This window comes from Cucurbita pepo, chromosome 16 (genome assembly GCF_057944985.1).
Source record: "Cucurbita pepo subsp. pepo isolate OVF chromosome 16, ASM5794498v1, whole genome shotgun sequence".
Classification (NCBI taxonomy): Eukaryota; Viridiplantae; Streptophyta; class Magnoliopsida; order Cucurbitales; family Cucurbitaceae; genus Cucurbita; species Cucurbita pepo.
The window spans coordinates 11,865,825-11,881,866 of record NC_141813.1 but is presented as its reverse complement, the minus strand read 5'-3'; the positions used below and the strand labels follow the sequence as shown (position 1 = coordinate 11,881,866).

General features: G+C 36.6%; 2 protein-coding genes, 1 long non-coding RNA gene and 1 pseudogene across 3 annotated transcripts; 1 reads left to right on the top strand and 3 right to left on the bottom strand.

The window, feature by feature from the left end:
• The first annotated feature begins 5,311 nt into the window (after nucleotides 1–5,311).
• Nucleotides 5,312–8,264, top strand: LOC111777486 (phenylalanine ammonia-lyase 1). Its single transcript, XM_023657114.2, has 2 exons — nucleotides 5,312–5,791; nucleotides 6,344–8,264. The coding sequence occupies exons 1-2, from the start codon at nucleotides 5,406–5,408 to the stop codon at nucleotides 8,091–8,093; spliced, it is 2,136 nt and encodes a 711-aa protein (XP_023512882.2). The 5' UTR covers nucleotides 5,312–5,405; the 3' UTR covers nucleotides 8,094–8,264.
• Nucleotides 6,287–9,948, bottom strand: LOC147789101 (uncharacterized). Its single transcript, XR_015412118.1, has 2 exons — nucleotides 9,651–9,948; nucleotides 6,287–9,468 (listed from the first exon to the last, which is right to left on the bottom strand). It is a non-coding gene; the product is annotated as an uncharacterized LOC147789101 (long non-coding RNA).
• Nucleotides 9,949–11,287: 1,339 nt separating this feature from the next.
• Nucleotides 11,288–12,015, bottom strand: LOC111777488 (kiwellin-like). Its single transcript, XM_023657116.2, has 2 exons — nucleotides 11,830–12,015; nucleotides 11,288–11,770 (listed from the first exon to the last, which is right to left on the bottom strand). Exons 1-2 carry the CDS (start codon nucleotides 12,010–12,012, stop codon nucleotides 11,288–11,290), a joined length of 666 nt encoding a protein of 221 aa, XP_023512884.2. The 5' UTR covers nucleotides 12,013–12,015.
• Nucleotides 12,016–13,637: 1,622 nt separating this feature from the next.
• LOC111777487 (kiwellin pseudogene) lies at nucleotides 13,638–14,297 on the bottom strand (annotated as a pseudogene).
• Nucleotides 14,298–16,042: the final 1,745 nt, after the last annotated feature.

The window sequence follows — 16,042 nt, the reverse complement described above, 5'->3', positions numbered from 1 at the left end:
AGCGAAGACGTTCGACCCTAAAAAGGAGTGGATTGTGATGTCCCACGTTAGTTGGAGAGAAGAACAGACCACCATTCACAAGGATGTGGAAACCTTCTTCTAGTAGACGCGTTTTAAAAACGTGTTTTAAAAAAATCTTGAAGAGGGGCATGAACCTTAATAAACGTGTTTTAAAAACGTTAAGGGGAAGTTCGAAAGAAGAAACCTAAATATATTTATTGGGTCGTTGCATTTCTTTTGTAAGCATAACTCTCTTTCCGTTCTCCTATATTGAATCCTACCGAGAAGCAGTTGAGGAAGTAGTCTTTGACTTCGTCGCCTAGTCTTCCATTTGATTCGATTTTAAAAGCGGTCAAAATTGTATCGAGCCGTCATCCGTCTTAGCTAACCACTTCAAGGCAAAGGGCCAATTACCGATGGAGCAAACGGTTGGAGGGAAAAAAAAGGTAGGAAGAAAAAATGTGTAGGCTGCCGAGTGAGTTATTGGTTGATTCATGCACTGAACTTGAACGCATTTGTGTGTATAACTGGAAGCACTATTGTTTATTATACCTGGAAGCCTCCAAATACACAGATTCAAAAAGGGGTATTAACTTGACATGTTTGGGGTATACACTTTGGTGGACAACATGTTGGATATGATATGCATGGCAAGTTTGGTGGCTATCAATTTGGCGAAGTGGGTGATGCCATTTCACCCTCATTTTCTCGCCCATTGTCGGCGTAACAGATACACATTTTGGTGCCCCTTTTGTCAAATGAACCCACTTATATAACCCATTGTATCACACTTAAAACCTCTCCATCTCTCACATTTCTATCTATTTCTTTCTTTTTAATGGGTTTCGACTTACACCCACAATATGTTATTACGTGTTCGAAGAACAGTCTATCTATGCCTTTAAAATTTTTCGTTAGAGACATAAATCAATAAGATTATAAGATACTCTATACCAACCATTACACTTTGTTTTAGATATACAAGCAAAGTTCCTCAATACCTATAGGCCAAAGCGTTACAATGTACTAACGAGAACGTTAGCCCCCTAAGAAGATGGATTGTGAGATCCCACGTCGGTTGGAGAGTCTCTGGCTCCCAAGGGAGGTAGATTGTGAGATCTCACATTAGTTGGAGAGGAGAAGACTCTCTAACATACGCGTTTTGAAAACTGTGAGACGGATAGTGATACGTAATGAGCTAAAGTAAACAATATCTATTAACAGTGAACTTAGATTGTTACATTATTGTAGGTAGCTTCCCTCGTCACAGTTGAAAAGGGGTGAGGAGAGTGGGTGGTGGAAGAAAGAAAGGAAGAACATTTCGGGAACTTAGTCCCTAACAAAACCGTGATGGTCTATACCTAGAGGGCTACAATTTGGATGTGAAAGTGGTTCGATAAAAAACACGTGCATAAACTAGTTAAACAATGTTAAGATTTACAAATAATTTATAACACTGAGAGAACCCCACGTCATTTATAATACAATTTTTAATACGACAAGTAATAAATGCAAGAAATATTCATACCGAAAGAGTAGTATAAGATTTATGGATGGAAAAAAGTGCGCATTAGCCTACAGCAACTAAAAGGCCAGCGGTTTCGAATGCGTCTATCTCAACCACAACTCACAGCTATATGCATATAATAATAATAATCATAAAGTCCCCACGAATTTAATACTAACACGTCTTATAAAAGAAAAATCTAAACAACCATATGTATTCCACCGAACCCGAACTTCCCACCGTTTTTATTAGTTGTTTAAATTGATTTATTAGATATAAAATTAAAAATTTGAATTTAATTACTATAATATTTTAAAAAATAATAAAAAAAATGTGATTCAAAGGACGAAAACATTTCAAGTTGAAACTGGGTGGCGTTGTTAAAGGATTTCGGCTGATTGGAATGGACAGATTCAGAGCGTCCTTTTTTGACCCTAACACCAATAATCCAATAATAAATATTATTCATTTTAAAAGAATTCTAATTCGAATTACTCAATTAAAATCATAAAAATTAAATTGAGCGGTATCTTTTTTAGACTGAGTTAAACTTTTTAAAAACTAAATAAAATTCAAGTCGGTTTCCAGTTTGACATTTTTTTTTTTTTTGCAAAGTCAACTCGTAAATAGAGTTAGAATCCAATCAAATCCTCCTTATCAGTTCCTAGTTTGACTTTTTTTTATTCAGAGTCAACCCAATCAACTCAAAAATAGGGTTAGAATCCAATCAAATCCTACTTATGAGTTGGTCGTTTGACATTTTTGTCAGAATCAACTTGATCAACTCAAAAATAGGGTTAGAATCCAATCAAATCCTACTTATTAGTTCGCAGTTTGACATTTTTTTCAAAGTCAACTCGATCAACTCGCAAATAGGGTTAGAATCCAATCAAATCATACTTATCAGCTTGCAGTTTGACATTTTTTTTTCAAAGTCAACTCGATCCACTCGAAAATAGGGTTAGAGTGCAATCAAACCCTACTTATCAATTCACAATTTGACTTTTTATTTTGTAAAGTCAACTCGATCAACTAAAACAGGGTTAGAATCCAATCAAATCCTATTTGTCAGTTCACAGTTTGACATTTTTTTTTTCCACAGTCTAACTCAATCAATTCGAAAATAGGGTTAGAATCCAATCAAATCCTAGTTATCAGTTCCCCGTTTGACATTTTTTTTTATAGAGTCAACTCGATCAATTGGAAGAGGGTTAGAATCCAACCAAACCCTACTTATCATGTGTATTGACTCATAAATATTTGATATTTGAGTTTTATAAGATTTTAATTATTAAGTAACATGTACGGTAGATAAATATGATTTTTAAAATAATTATAAAAAGCAACATCCCGACAACTCTACCCCAACTCAGCCCAACAATAAACGGTTGGGGTTAAGTTGGATTGTGAAATCTATTCAAGTTGCTCGGATCACAAACTCAACCAACTCAAAATTTCAGATTGTTCAAAACATTTTTACAACCCAATTCACGTACATCCGTAGCTCTAAACGGCTTTATATTATTTATTTTAAGGTTTTTAATGTCATATTTCTACACATTTATTATTACTTTTTAAAAATCAACCATTGAAAAGTATTTCACTCTAAAAAATATTATGCACACTCTCATTTGCAAGTCTTTTTTTTTTTTTTAACAAACAAAATATGCAGTTATTATATAATATCTAAAATCTTATATTCAACAAAATTATTTGTATAATATTTGATTATACACTAAAGTACGTAACTATATAATTAAAATCATTGATTATTTGAAGTTTTCATGATATGTTACGATGACTCAAATGATTTAATATTATTTTATTTTATTTAAAAAAAGATATATCCTCATTATTGAAAACAACCAAATATTATATTAATATATATTATTGAATATTGGCAAGTCTTATTCCAAATAAGGAAATAGTCTTCCCAAAGGAAATTTCAACTTTATATTTAAATATGAAAGCTATTAAAATAATTCTTGAAGATATAATAAATTAAAAAATTAAGAAAATAAAAAACGAAGTGATTATGAAATGGGCCTAAAATATTACGGGTTACGGGCCTTTTTAAGATGGATTTGAAATGGGTTTGGGCTGCACCGGAGGCCCACTAGATGTATAACGACGATGGGCCCAAATTATGGGCCTATAATTTCTTAGTGGATTGGCCCAAATTAAAAAATAATATACATGAGGGTTATAAAATTGGGCCCACCTGCCACCGTAGCTTTGTTATTTTTCGTTGATATACTTAATTTCAACTAAATTCACGGGCGGAAACATGGGCCACGTGCTGCCTTCGTCTTTTTCTCCTACTGCGCCGTATATAAAATATAATAGGTTACGTAAGAAAACGTCACTTAAGGTGAGGTTTCTATATTTGTACAGGAAATGTTTCGTATTCGTGCGTACGTAATTAAATAAAATGTGTAATTTAGTTGGGAAGGTGCATTGAATTCTCTATCTTCTCATAAATAAATAATACTATCCTCACTAAACTTTATCTTCAACGGCTCTCGCTCAAGGTTTTTAAAATGCATCTATTGGGCAGAGATTTTCACACCCTTTTAAGTAAGGTTTAGTTCTTGCTGGATGATAAAAGTCCCACATCGACTAATTTAGAGAGTGATCATGAGTATATAATCAAATAATACTCTCTCAATTTGTATGAGACATTTGGGGAATGAGAACTTATGCTCAAAGTGGACAATATCATACTATTGTGGAGAGTCGTATTCGACAAATCCTACCATTTTCAACTTTCCATTCAAACGTTAAGTAATTGTTGTTTTTTTTTTTATAAATAATGTTTAATAATTAATATTCTACAAAATAGCGTTTCATTAATGATAATAAAAATAATTATTTATCATGTTTAATAAAATTAACATTTAAAAAATACTTTAATAAAATCGTGAGTAAAATAATAATATTATTTTAATTGTAGTTTATAGTATTGTTGGGTTAGGTGGAGAAATATTGTGAAATCCAATCAATAAATTAAGATTTGTAAAGAAGATTAGATGATCTCCAACGTCCAACCTACCTACTACAACATAAAGTTTCATTTTATATACATTCCTTTTTTTTTTAATAAAAAAGTTGGGATATTAAATAACTTTGTTCATTATAAACATTATTAATATAAATGAAAGGTGGGTGTATAGTGTGAAATTCCAAACATGCCCTTCCCTTTCTTTTCTTTTTATTTTATTTTTCTTTTTTGTTGGGCATTTTAGAAATTTTATCTTTTTATATTGACTATTTTTTTTGTTTCATAGTGCCACCCAAAAAATACTATCCACGTCGCAGTAAAAATTAGAGATTTATGAGTCAGAAGAATTTTGTGAATTTACGTGATTACTTTTAAATTTAAAAAATTAAAAGCTCGCGTAGATGACGTGAATTTGGACAGTCAACTCGAGCTTCAATTTTAGAGCAATTTGTTTTTTGTTTTTTATTTTAATTTGAGACAATTAATCTTGAATTTAATAATTTAATGGAGCATTGTTTATATTTTAGAAGGGGTAGTTGGTATAGGAGTAATTTAGGATAAAGAGAGGGGTGAAATGGTCATTTAAAATATGTGTTCGACCGTGCACCATACACTCCACCAACCCCCCACATCTCTGGCAACTTAATCATGTGACCCCTTATAATTGCCACGCGTCAAAATCACAAGCGTGAAAAGGAACAAAAAAGAATCCAACGGCCACAAAATTCCTCCAACTAACCCCTTCTTGTAATCCTCCAACCCATGGCGTTTTACACACACACACCATTTGCTTTGTGTCTCTATTTAAGAATTTCACAACCTCTTCCCCTTCCCCCTCAGGGAAAGCTAGCCCACCGCTCTAGTTTCCCAACCCAACCCCCTTCTCCAACCTTCGTAATGGAACCCACCGGCTACACCAATGGCCACGTCTCAGTGGATGGGCTTTGCCTGAAGGATCCATTATACTGGGGGGCAGCAGCGGAGGGGCTCAAAGGAAGCCATGTTGATGAGGTGAAGAGAATGGTGGAGGAGTACCGACGGGCGGTGGTCCGGCTCGGTGGAGAGAGCCTGACAATTGGACAGGTGGCGGCAGTTGCCTTGCACGACGGCGGAGTGCGAGTGGAACTGAACGAATCGGCGAGAGAAGGAGTTAAGGCTAGCAGTGATTGGGTGATGGACAGCATGAAGAAAGGAACTGATAGCTACGGCGTCACTACTGGGTTCGGTGCTACCTCTCACCGTAGGACCAACCAAGGCGCTGCGTTGCAGAAGGAACTTATTAGGTACTTTTGCCTAATTAATTAATTATTTTATTAAATTATATTTATATTTGTTGAATTTCGAGAATTTATATAATAAGATTGTCACGATGTAAATTAAACTACTACCGAGAATTAACCACAGTAGAAAGTAGTTTTTACTGGACGCGGGAGGGTAAATATTGTGAGTAATTAAATAATTCGTATTCTTTTTTTTAACATTTTATAGTTATTTATTTATTGCTGAGTTTACTGACTTTTGGATGGATTATTAATGTCATAAATGCATTTATTATAGCTGACTGACTACCTTCCTTTTATTTTAAGTGAAATCTGTTTGTTGTCAAATTCTGAAGCATAAATTGAAGATCCAATTTTAATTTTGATCCATTTATAAAATAATTAAATCAAAATCAAATTGAAATTACATAGCACGTGGGTAAAAGAATGAAGGTAAAAACTAATTATAAATAAAAATAAAAATTTATTTAGAATCATTTAATTGGATTAAAGATTATATTTTTGTGTGTTTTTTTTTTTTTTCCTTGAATTGTGAAATGGTTGTATTTGAATCAGGTTTTTGAACGCCGGAGTATTCGGGAATGGAACGGAGACGAGCCACACGCTGCCGCACACGGCCACAAGAGCCGCCATGTTGGTCAGAATCAACACCCTTCTCCAAGGCTATTCCGGCATCAGATTTGAGATTTTGGAGTCCATAACAAAGCTTCTCAACCACAACGTGACACCTTGCCTTCCCCTGCGTGGCACCATCACGGCCTCTGGTGATTTGGTACCCTTTTCCTACATCGCTGGTCTCTTGACTGGCCGACCCAATGCCAAGGCTGTCGGCCCAGCCGGTCAGGTGGTTGACGCTGGAGCAGCCTTTAAACTTGCCGGCATCGGCGGTGGGTTCTTCGAGTTGCAGCCTAAGGAGGGTCTTGCACTTGTGAATGGCACGGGCGTTGGGTCTGGTTTAGCGGCTATGGTTCTGTTTGAAGCCAATTTATTGGCTCTTTTGTCTGAAGTGGTATCAGCCATTTTTGCTGAAGTAATGCAGGGGAAGCCGGAGTTTACCGACCATTTGACTCATAAATTGAAGCACCATCCAGGCCAAATCGAGGCAGCTGCCATTATGGAGCATATTTTGGAAGGGAGTGCTTTCGTTAAAGACGCTAAGAAATTACATGAACTAGACCCACTTCAAAAGCCAAAACAAGACCGTTATGCTCTACGAACATCACCTCAATGGTTAGGCCCTCAAATCGAAGTGATTCGACATTCGACGAAATCGATCGAGAGAGAGATCAACTCAGTGAATGACAATCCATTGATCGATGTTTCGAGGAACAAAGCTATACATGGAGGCAATTTTCAAGGAACTCCAATTGGAGTATCCATGGACAATACTAGATTAGCTCTTGCCTCAATTGGGAAGCTTTTGTTTGCTCAATTCTCCGAGCTTGTGAATGATTTCTACAATAATGGGTTACCTTCAAATCTCTCAGGAGGAAGTAATCCAAGCTTGGATTATGGATTCAAAGGAGCTGAAATCGCCATGGCTTCCTACTGCTCGGAGCTACAATTCTTGGCGAATCCTGTCACCAATCATGTTCAAAGCGCAGAGCAACACAATCAAGATGTAAACTCATTAGGACTAATCTCTTCGAGAAAAACAGCTGAGGCAATAGATATCTTGAAGCTAATGAGCACGACATTCCTAGTGGCACTCTGCCAAGCCATAGATTTGAGACACATAGAGGAGAATCTGAAGAACACAGTGAAGAACACTGTGAGTCAAGTGGCTAAGAAGGTATTAACCATTGGAGTAAACGGAGAGCTTCATCCTTCACGATTCTGCGAGAAGGATTTGCTCAAAGTCATCGACAGAGAACATGTTTATGCTTACATTGACGACCCCTGCAGTATGACATATCCATTAATGCAGAAGCTAAGGCAAGTTTTTGTAGAACATGCATTGAACAATGATGATGATCTGAAGAACACAAACGCTTCAATCTTCTTAAAGATTGGAGCTTTCGAGGAGGAACTGAAAACCCATTTGCCTAAAGAAGTAGAAAGTGGAAGATTAGCCATTGCTAAAGGGAAAGCGACGATTCCTAACAAGATCAAGGATTGTAGATCATACCCACTTTATAGATTTGTTAGAGAAGAACTGGGAACGGTGCTGTTGACAGGGGAAAAGGTTAGGTCACCAGGGGAAGAATTTGACAAGGTTTTTACTGCAATTTGTGAGGGGAAGATCATTGATCCTCTGCTTGAATGCCTTGAGCGTTGGGATGGGACTCCTCTTCCTGTAAATTAAGAACTGTTTTGTGTGTATTATTATCATCTTCATGCCTTGTTCTTATCAATTGACTGCCTTCAGCTTTTGTCAAATCCCATTATTTCTCGTCTCTTTCTACTGTATGATTCCCTAAAGAATGTGATGAATGTTTTGGGCTTATGATATGCATATTGTTAGTTGTTTGGACCATTGCTGCTACAGTTTCCAAGTATAGAGCTCTCTCATCAATCATCCAATGGGTTAAAATGAAAGGGAGATAGAGTAAAAATAGTTGAGGATTGTTGGTATAGCAGTCCAAACCCATCGTTAACAGATGTTTTAAAACAAGTCTCGTAAAGAGAAATTTTCATACCTTATAAGTAATGTTTCGTTCTCCTGTTCTCCTCTCTAATCGAGGTAAGATTTCACTTAGGGCCAGATTAAGCCCACCACAGACAGAAGTCCAATTAGGAGTTACAAAAAAAAAAAAAAATGGAAAAAAAATTAGATAGTTATAGTTGGGAGAGAAGTCCCGCTAATTAAGGACGATCATGAGTTTATAACTAAAGAATACATTCATTGGTATGAGATGACGATCATGAGTTTATAACTAAAGAATACATTCATTGGTATGAGATGACGATCATGAGTTTATAACTAAAGAATACATTCATTGGTATGAGATGACGATCATGAGTTTATAACTAAAGAATACATTCATTGGTATGAGACCTTTTGAAGAAAGAAAATACAATGTTACAACTAAAGAATACATTCATTGGTATGAGATCTTTTGAACAAAGAAAATACAATGTTACAACTAAAGAATACATTCATTGGTATGAGATCTTTTGAAGAAAGAAAATACAATGTACGAAAGATTATGCTCAAAGTGGACAATATCATACCATCGTGGAGTTCGTAGTTTCTAATATGGTATCAGAGACATGTCATTGACTTAGTCATAATCATGTGTATTTTGTTCCAGTGCTCTAGAGAAGAAGTCGGACCTCGATTAAGGGGAGACTATTCGAAGGATATGTGGATCTCGAGGGAGGGGCTCTATAGTGTATTTTGTTTGAGTGGAGGATGGACAATATCATACCTACTTGGAAATCATATGTTCTTGATATCAACAACATCATACCATTTGCGAACACATTGAAACAATCTTGAATCCCTCGCTACTCTCCCACGCAACCCCATTTTTCGGTCGGTCCATTATGAAAGATCCAAAAGGAATCAACACTGAAATTTCTTTTCATTTTTGTGAAGATCAAAGCGGTAGTATATACAGTGGAGAATTCCTTAGAACGCGATCTACCCTCCCCAATTTCAAATTAAAATGAACAGGAGGAGCTCATCAATCCAAAATAGTTCAGAAATTTGGGCGTTTCACCAGAAATGGTGAAAACTACATTCAAATTCACCCACAAAGACATCGCAAATCTCAGAAAATCAACAACAAAGGAAAACATATAAAAATCATCAAAATCGTCAAAACCCTAGAAACCGACCCGGCTCTCATGATTCATATCAATTTCTGCCCTAAACTCAAACTAAGCGATTCAAGAACAGAAGAACAACGGTGTGTACCTGGGCTTCAATGCCGGCTGGATCCAATGCCGCCGGCGAACCATTTCGGATTTTGCGGAAGCGGGAATTGAACAGACGAGAGTAAGTAGTGACTATTTTATTTTATTTTTTAAAAATTTTATTTTTTTAACGCCCGATATATCCGAAGATTGGATCTTGGGGTCACGAAATTGATGGAAAAAATATTATAGTTAAGATTCACATAGTAAAAACATTTTTTAAAAAAGAATCATAATAAGAACAACCCTTTTAAAATTGAAATGAAATTATGAGTTTATAATAATCAGTGGCCCATACCCTTTTATGGATCAAAATAATTACAACATGACTTGATGCCCCCAATCTGTTTTATTGTTTGTATGAACATAATAGTCCAAAACTAGTTTTTTTTTTATGCATTAAATTAATAAAAATTTATCTTTATTTTATATTTTTCTTTAAAATATTATTAATTTTTTTAACGTCTCACTAATATTTTACAATTTCTTAAATAAGTTAAAAAAATATCGATAAGTTTTTTAAAAAATTACAAATATAAATCGTTATATATAGGTATTTTTTAAATATAATACTCACTGTCAGAGTATTTTTAAATTTTAAAAAAAAATTATAAAGTTTAACCGTAGGTTAATATTATTTTAAAAAATTTATAGATATTTCTTATGATACTAACTTAAGAGTATTTTTTATTTTTTTAAAAAATAAAAAAGTTAATTATAAGAGTATTTTTGAATTTTTTTTTAAAATAAATATAAATTTTTTTAAAAAAATAAAAAAGTTAATTATAAGAGTATTTTTTAATTTTTTTAAAATAAATATAAATTTTTTCTAATGGTAAATAATATTTTTAAAATTTTAAGATGTTATTGAAAATTTCACAAAATACGAGGTTTATGATTATTATTTTTATTAACTCAGCAAATTTTAATATATGATATTCGAAACTTATAAATTAATATATAGACAAATTAAGCAATATAAGCCTAAGTTAATTTTGTTAGACGACCACGACTCTCCATAATGGTTTGAAATTGTCCACTCTTAGTGTAAGCACTTTGCTTTGTGCTTCCCTAAAAGGTCTTATACCAATCGAGTTGGTATTTCTCACTTATAAACCCACGATCATTTCCTAAATTAGCCGATGTGGGACTTTCATCATCCAACACCTCCTTTCGAACAAAGTGTGCCTCCCCTTAATCGAGGCTTGATTCCTTTGGAGTCTTAGTCATTTTTGACTACCTTCGAGGAGGCTTGGCTCCTTTTCTTTTGGAGTTCTTTGTTCGATATTTGAGAATTTACCAATGGCACGACTAAGTTTAGAGCATGACTCTGATACCATGTTAGACGAACACGACTCTCCACAATGGTATAATATTGTCGACTTTGAGCATAAACTCTCATGGCTTTGTGGTATTAGAGCCAGCAACTCTATTGGTATGTAGCCTTTTGGGAAGCCCAAAGCGAAGGCATGAGAAATGTTCAAAGTGGACAATATCATAGCATTGTGAAGAGTCGTGTTCGTCTAACAAATTTGTTAATAAAACGCCCAAAAGCTATAATTTTATTGGCACAAAAAAGCTATAAGCAAGCGTTACAAGAGATGATCATTATTCATGACTAAAGGAAGATCACACGGCTTAAGCATCGGACCAAGTGACGGGTTCTTCGCCGACATTAATATCAAGTCCCAAAGCGTGCCACACAGCATCTGAGCCATCCACAATATTGTTGTGGCATGGCGGCAGATGAGCATGCTCCTTGTCGCATCCATTCACAGAATCGCACTCATCCACCACCTTAGCCAACACCGACCGCCCATTTGTAGCCGTAATTTGGATCATGTTCCCACATCTCGACCCCCCATTGTACCAACCTGTGGACAGCGCCACTATTGGGTCCGAGTTGTCATGGAACTGCCCGTCGCACTCCGATGGGTCGCCTCCACTCCCACCTTTGGTAAAGTCGTTATTTGTAAGCACGGCTCGTGTAGAGGATGTCACCGGCGGCGAACACTTGAACTGAGGGAATGACTTTCCCTTGCAGTGCAATTTCCCAATAGAATGACACCCTTTGCTTGAAGATGCCAAACCCCATCCTCCTCCACCTCCACCACCTCCTTCCTGCCACGACTTACCATAAATATCATATTTGTCATTTTATTATAAGCAAATATTCTTACCTGTGAGCATATGCGAGTGTCGAGGTTGGGATCGTCCGAGCATTTCTCATTTATGCAAATCAATTGGCCTTCACAATCGGTTAGGGTGCGACATGGGTCGTTGCAAGAAGAGATGGCTCGATTGAGGTGGGGTAGAGAAACAAGCAATAGAGTAAGAGATGACAACAATCCCAAGTTACCCATGAAGAAAGGAGATGTTTTGTTTTGTTTTTTCAAGTGATGTTTGTTTGGGTTTATATAATAACCCTACAGCCGCCCATGGATTCTTGTCAACTCTGTAAGGCCTCAAAGGTCTGTGTGAACATGCCGATTGCCGTGGAATATACTGATCCACGAATAATCATGTTAAGAACTGCCCATTATAATGGACGTGTAATACATGTCATGTTGATACTCATCAATCATCAATCATTGGCTTTTTGTTTGTCTCACTTTCATTTCTTTAATCAAACTTGGTGGGATCGAGAATCCATCGTTGTTCCATCGATTATGTAACAGTCCAAGTCCACGACTAGTAGATATTATCCACTTTAACCCTCTCGGTACAGATGTTGTCCGCTTTGAAAAAGTTTCCACACCCTTATAAGGAATTCTTCGTTCCCCTCTCCACCCTTACGGTGGAGATGTTGTTCGCTTTGAAAAAGTTTCCACACCCTTATAACAATCCAAGTCCACGGCTAGCAGATATTGTCCACTTTGACTCGTTACGTATTGTAGTCAGCCTCACGGTATAGTTATTGTTTGCTTTTACCCTCACAGTACATATAGTGTCCACTCTGACCCGTTATGTATCGTCATCAGTCTCATAGTTTTAAAAGGTTTCCACACCTCTATAAGGAATTCTTCGTTCCCCTGTTCACGAACGTGAGATCTCATAATCCAACCCCTTGGGAGACCATCCTCGCTGGTACACCGTTCAGTGTCTGGCTCGATACCATTTGTAACGGCCTAAGCTCACCGCTAGCAAATATTGTTCGTTTTGACCCATTACGTATTGCAGGTAGTCTCACGATTTTAAAACATGTCTATTAAAGAGAAGTTTTCACACCCTAATAAAGAATAATTCGTGGGTGGCTCCGCCCCTTCGCCCTATGGGTCTCAGAGCTCCGCCCCTCTGTCTCTTTTTTTGGCTATTTTTTAGGTAATGTTAAAGGAAAGAGACTGAACTGAAGATGAAACCTCAACCCGTCACCTCTCCCTATTTTTGAGGCCATTTCACTCTTTTACAAGGGAAAGCTCATTCACCTATTGATTTCTTCTTTCTCCTCCACCAGATTGAACTCAAACACTCGGTCTGTTCTCTATTCTTTCCCTGATGGAACTGTAACCAAAGACTGAAGATTCATTCTCCTTTACAGACCATTAATTAAGAAATTCTATCTTCTCCCTATTTTGAGGGCTATTTAACTCTGTTCCCTCTCCAACCAATATAGGATCGGGAGATAAATTATTAGAAGAAATCGCTACTTTAAAGTTTTTACTTTATTTTATTTAACATAAAGTTTAAATTTTTATCATTAGGAGTAAATGTCAATTATCTTCAAGTTATATTCCTTACCATTATTTCTTAGCTATAAAAAAGTCTATTATAGCGTTTTTCGTTAGCTATCATATCAATTTAAGCTGAAACTTTAATTATATTGAAAACAACGAACTTAAACAAGCTTACTTAAGTTGGTTCAAGACCAACGATAAGTTCGATAGAAAAAGATAAAATAGTTCGTCACCGGAGATGATGATCAAAGACTAGCCATGTCTTTACGCTCATCCTACAACATTATTACATTATTTCGACCATTTTATTGTAATTAAGCATCCGACCAGACGACAGGTTCTTCCCCGACATCTATGTCGAGTCCCAAAGCATGCCAAACTCCGTTTGAGCCATCGACAATATTGTTCCGACACGGCGGCTGATGAGCATGCACCTTGTCACATCCATTAATAGAATCACACTCGTCGACCACCTTAGCCAAAACCGACCTTCCATTTCTAGCACTAATTCTAATCTTCTTCCCACATCTCGACCCTCCATTATACCAACCTGTGGACAACGCCACAATTCGCTGAGAATTATGATGGAACTTACCATCACACTCCGACGGTCCCCCACCGTCGCCACCTCGGCTAAAGTCGTTGTTCGTTAGGATGGCTCGAGTCGAGGAAGTCACTCGAGGCGAACACTTGAATTGGGGGAATGATTTTCCCTTGCAATGCAAGTTCCCAATTGCCTCGCAACCGTTGCTTGAAGATGGCGGGAACTTTCCTCCTCCGCCCCCACCGCCGCTCGAACAAACGTGCGTTCCAATGTCGGGATCGTCGTTGCATTGGCCGTTAATACATATCAACCGCCCTTTGCAATCGTTTAGGGTTTGACATGGACCATTGCATGAGGAGATAGCTCGGGAAGGGCTGGGAAGGGACATAACCCAAACAAAAAGGGCAACCAACAAAGCCAATTTCGACATGGGAGCTGAGCTTTTAATGTTAAGAAAAGAGATGGTTTTTCCAAGTGAGTGATGGCTTGGCCTTTATATAATGGGACCAATTTTATGTTTGGTCCTTCAACTTTTAAGATTTTGCAGTTCGACCCATGATGGGAATTTTGTCATCGAATTCTATGCATTTGGTTCTTCTTGTTTGCCGGTCTTGTCTTTATTTGTTTTTATTTTTATTTTTTTTATTTAGATCCTTGGAATCATAGTTTAAAATGAAAATAAATAATTACAGGTGACGTGTGAAATATATCTACTCCGATCAAATTACAAATGTGGCCTCTATAACTTGAGGGGAGAGTTTCTTTATAATTAATGATTTTCAAGTTTCTGTTGTTAATAAAACGTCAATATGATATTGAAAGGAAAAAATATACTCTTCTCCTAAAAATGTTCAACGACTAATAACTTATCTAGAAATTGCAACTGTTCAAGTCTATCGCTAGTAGATATTGTCTGTTTTGACCCGTTACGTATTGTCAATGAATGATTCGTTCCACTCTCCAACCGAGGTGAGATCTCACAATCCATCCCTTTGGGGGTCAGCGTCCTCGCTAGCACACCGCCCCTGGCTCTAATTTCATTTGTAACAGCCCAACCTCATAGCTAGCTGATGTTATCTCTTTGGGCTTTCCCGTTTGAGCTTAGTTTCCACACACTTATAAAAAATGTTTAGTTCTCCTCTTCAAAGCTGATACAATGATTAATAACTTCACCTATAAATGACTAAATCATGCACCAGATAAACTTATTGATTTATGTTCATGCTCAACATTTAGTGAAAATAAAAGTAAGGAGAGAAAGAACACAAACATTGGTTTAGTTATAAGACCGAACTTGGTAGGTTGTACTCTCGACCTTTGAGGACTCATTCTTTGATAGGCCACGGACTTGAATACGATCCCCTAGGGATCAAAGCCGATCGGATTCAAGTCGTCCCGTAACAATTACAATACTTAAGTGGTTCAATAGAGTTTTAGTTTGTTGAGGATTATTGGGAGTGAGTCCCACGTTAGTTAATTTAGTGGAAGATCATGAGTTTATAAGTGAGGAATACTATCTCCCTTGGTATGAGGCCTTCTGGGAAAGTCCAAAGCAAAGACATGAGAACTCGTGGACAATATCATACCATTTTGGAGAGTCGTGGCGAAGATCCGTCGCCGGTGGAACATACGTGGCTCCCAACGTTGGGATCGTCGGGCGCAGTCGTTCAGGGTCTTGCACGAGCCGTTGCAGGAGGTGTTTGTGAACAAGAGTAGCAGCAATGCCAATAAAGACCATATTTATTACTTATAAACTCATGAACATATTCTTAATTAGTCAATGTGTGACTCCTTCCCAATAATCCTCTCCTCTAACAAAGTACATCAAAGAACCTTTCCTAAGATCTATAGATCTCTCGAATAGCCTTTTCTTAATCGAGACTCTACTCATTTTCTAAAGTCTTCGAACAAAGTACACCATTTGTTTCACACTTGTGTCACTCTTGACTACACTTTCGTGGTTCACAATTTTTTTGTTCAACGCTTAGGATTCGATTGACATGACTAAGTGAAGGGTATGACTCTCATACTAGGTTAGGAACCACAAATCTCTAGAGGGGTGGTAAACCCAATACCACTAAAGTATTTTACAATATCAATTTTATTTTATTTTTTTAATTTTATAATATTTATTTATTTTTTATTTTTTATATACACAATACCATCTATTTTCAA

Excerpts from the sequence above, each read along its gene's own strand:
- LOC111777488 (XM_023657116.2), bottom strand. The coding sequence starts at position 12,012 with ATGGGTAACTTGGGATTGTTGTCATCTCTTACTCTATTGCTTGTTTCT. Across the intron at positions 11,771-11,829 it reads ACACTCGCATATGCTCACAG|GAAGGAGGTGGTGGAGGTGG; the intron begins GTAAGAATATTT and ends AAGTCGTGGCAG.
- LOC111777486 (XM_023657114.2), top strand. The coding sequence starts at position 5,406 with ATGGAACCCACCGGCTACACCAATGGCCACGTCTCAGTGGATGGGCTT. Across the intron at positions 5,792-6,343 it reads TTGCAGAAGGAACTTATTAG|GTTTTTGAACGCCGGAGTAT; the intron begins GTACTTTTGCCT and ends TATTTGAATCAG.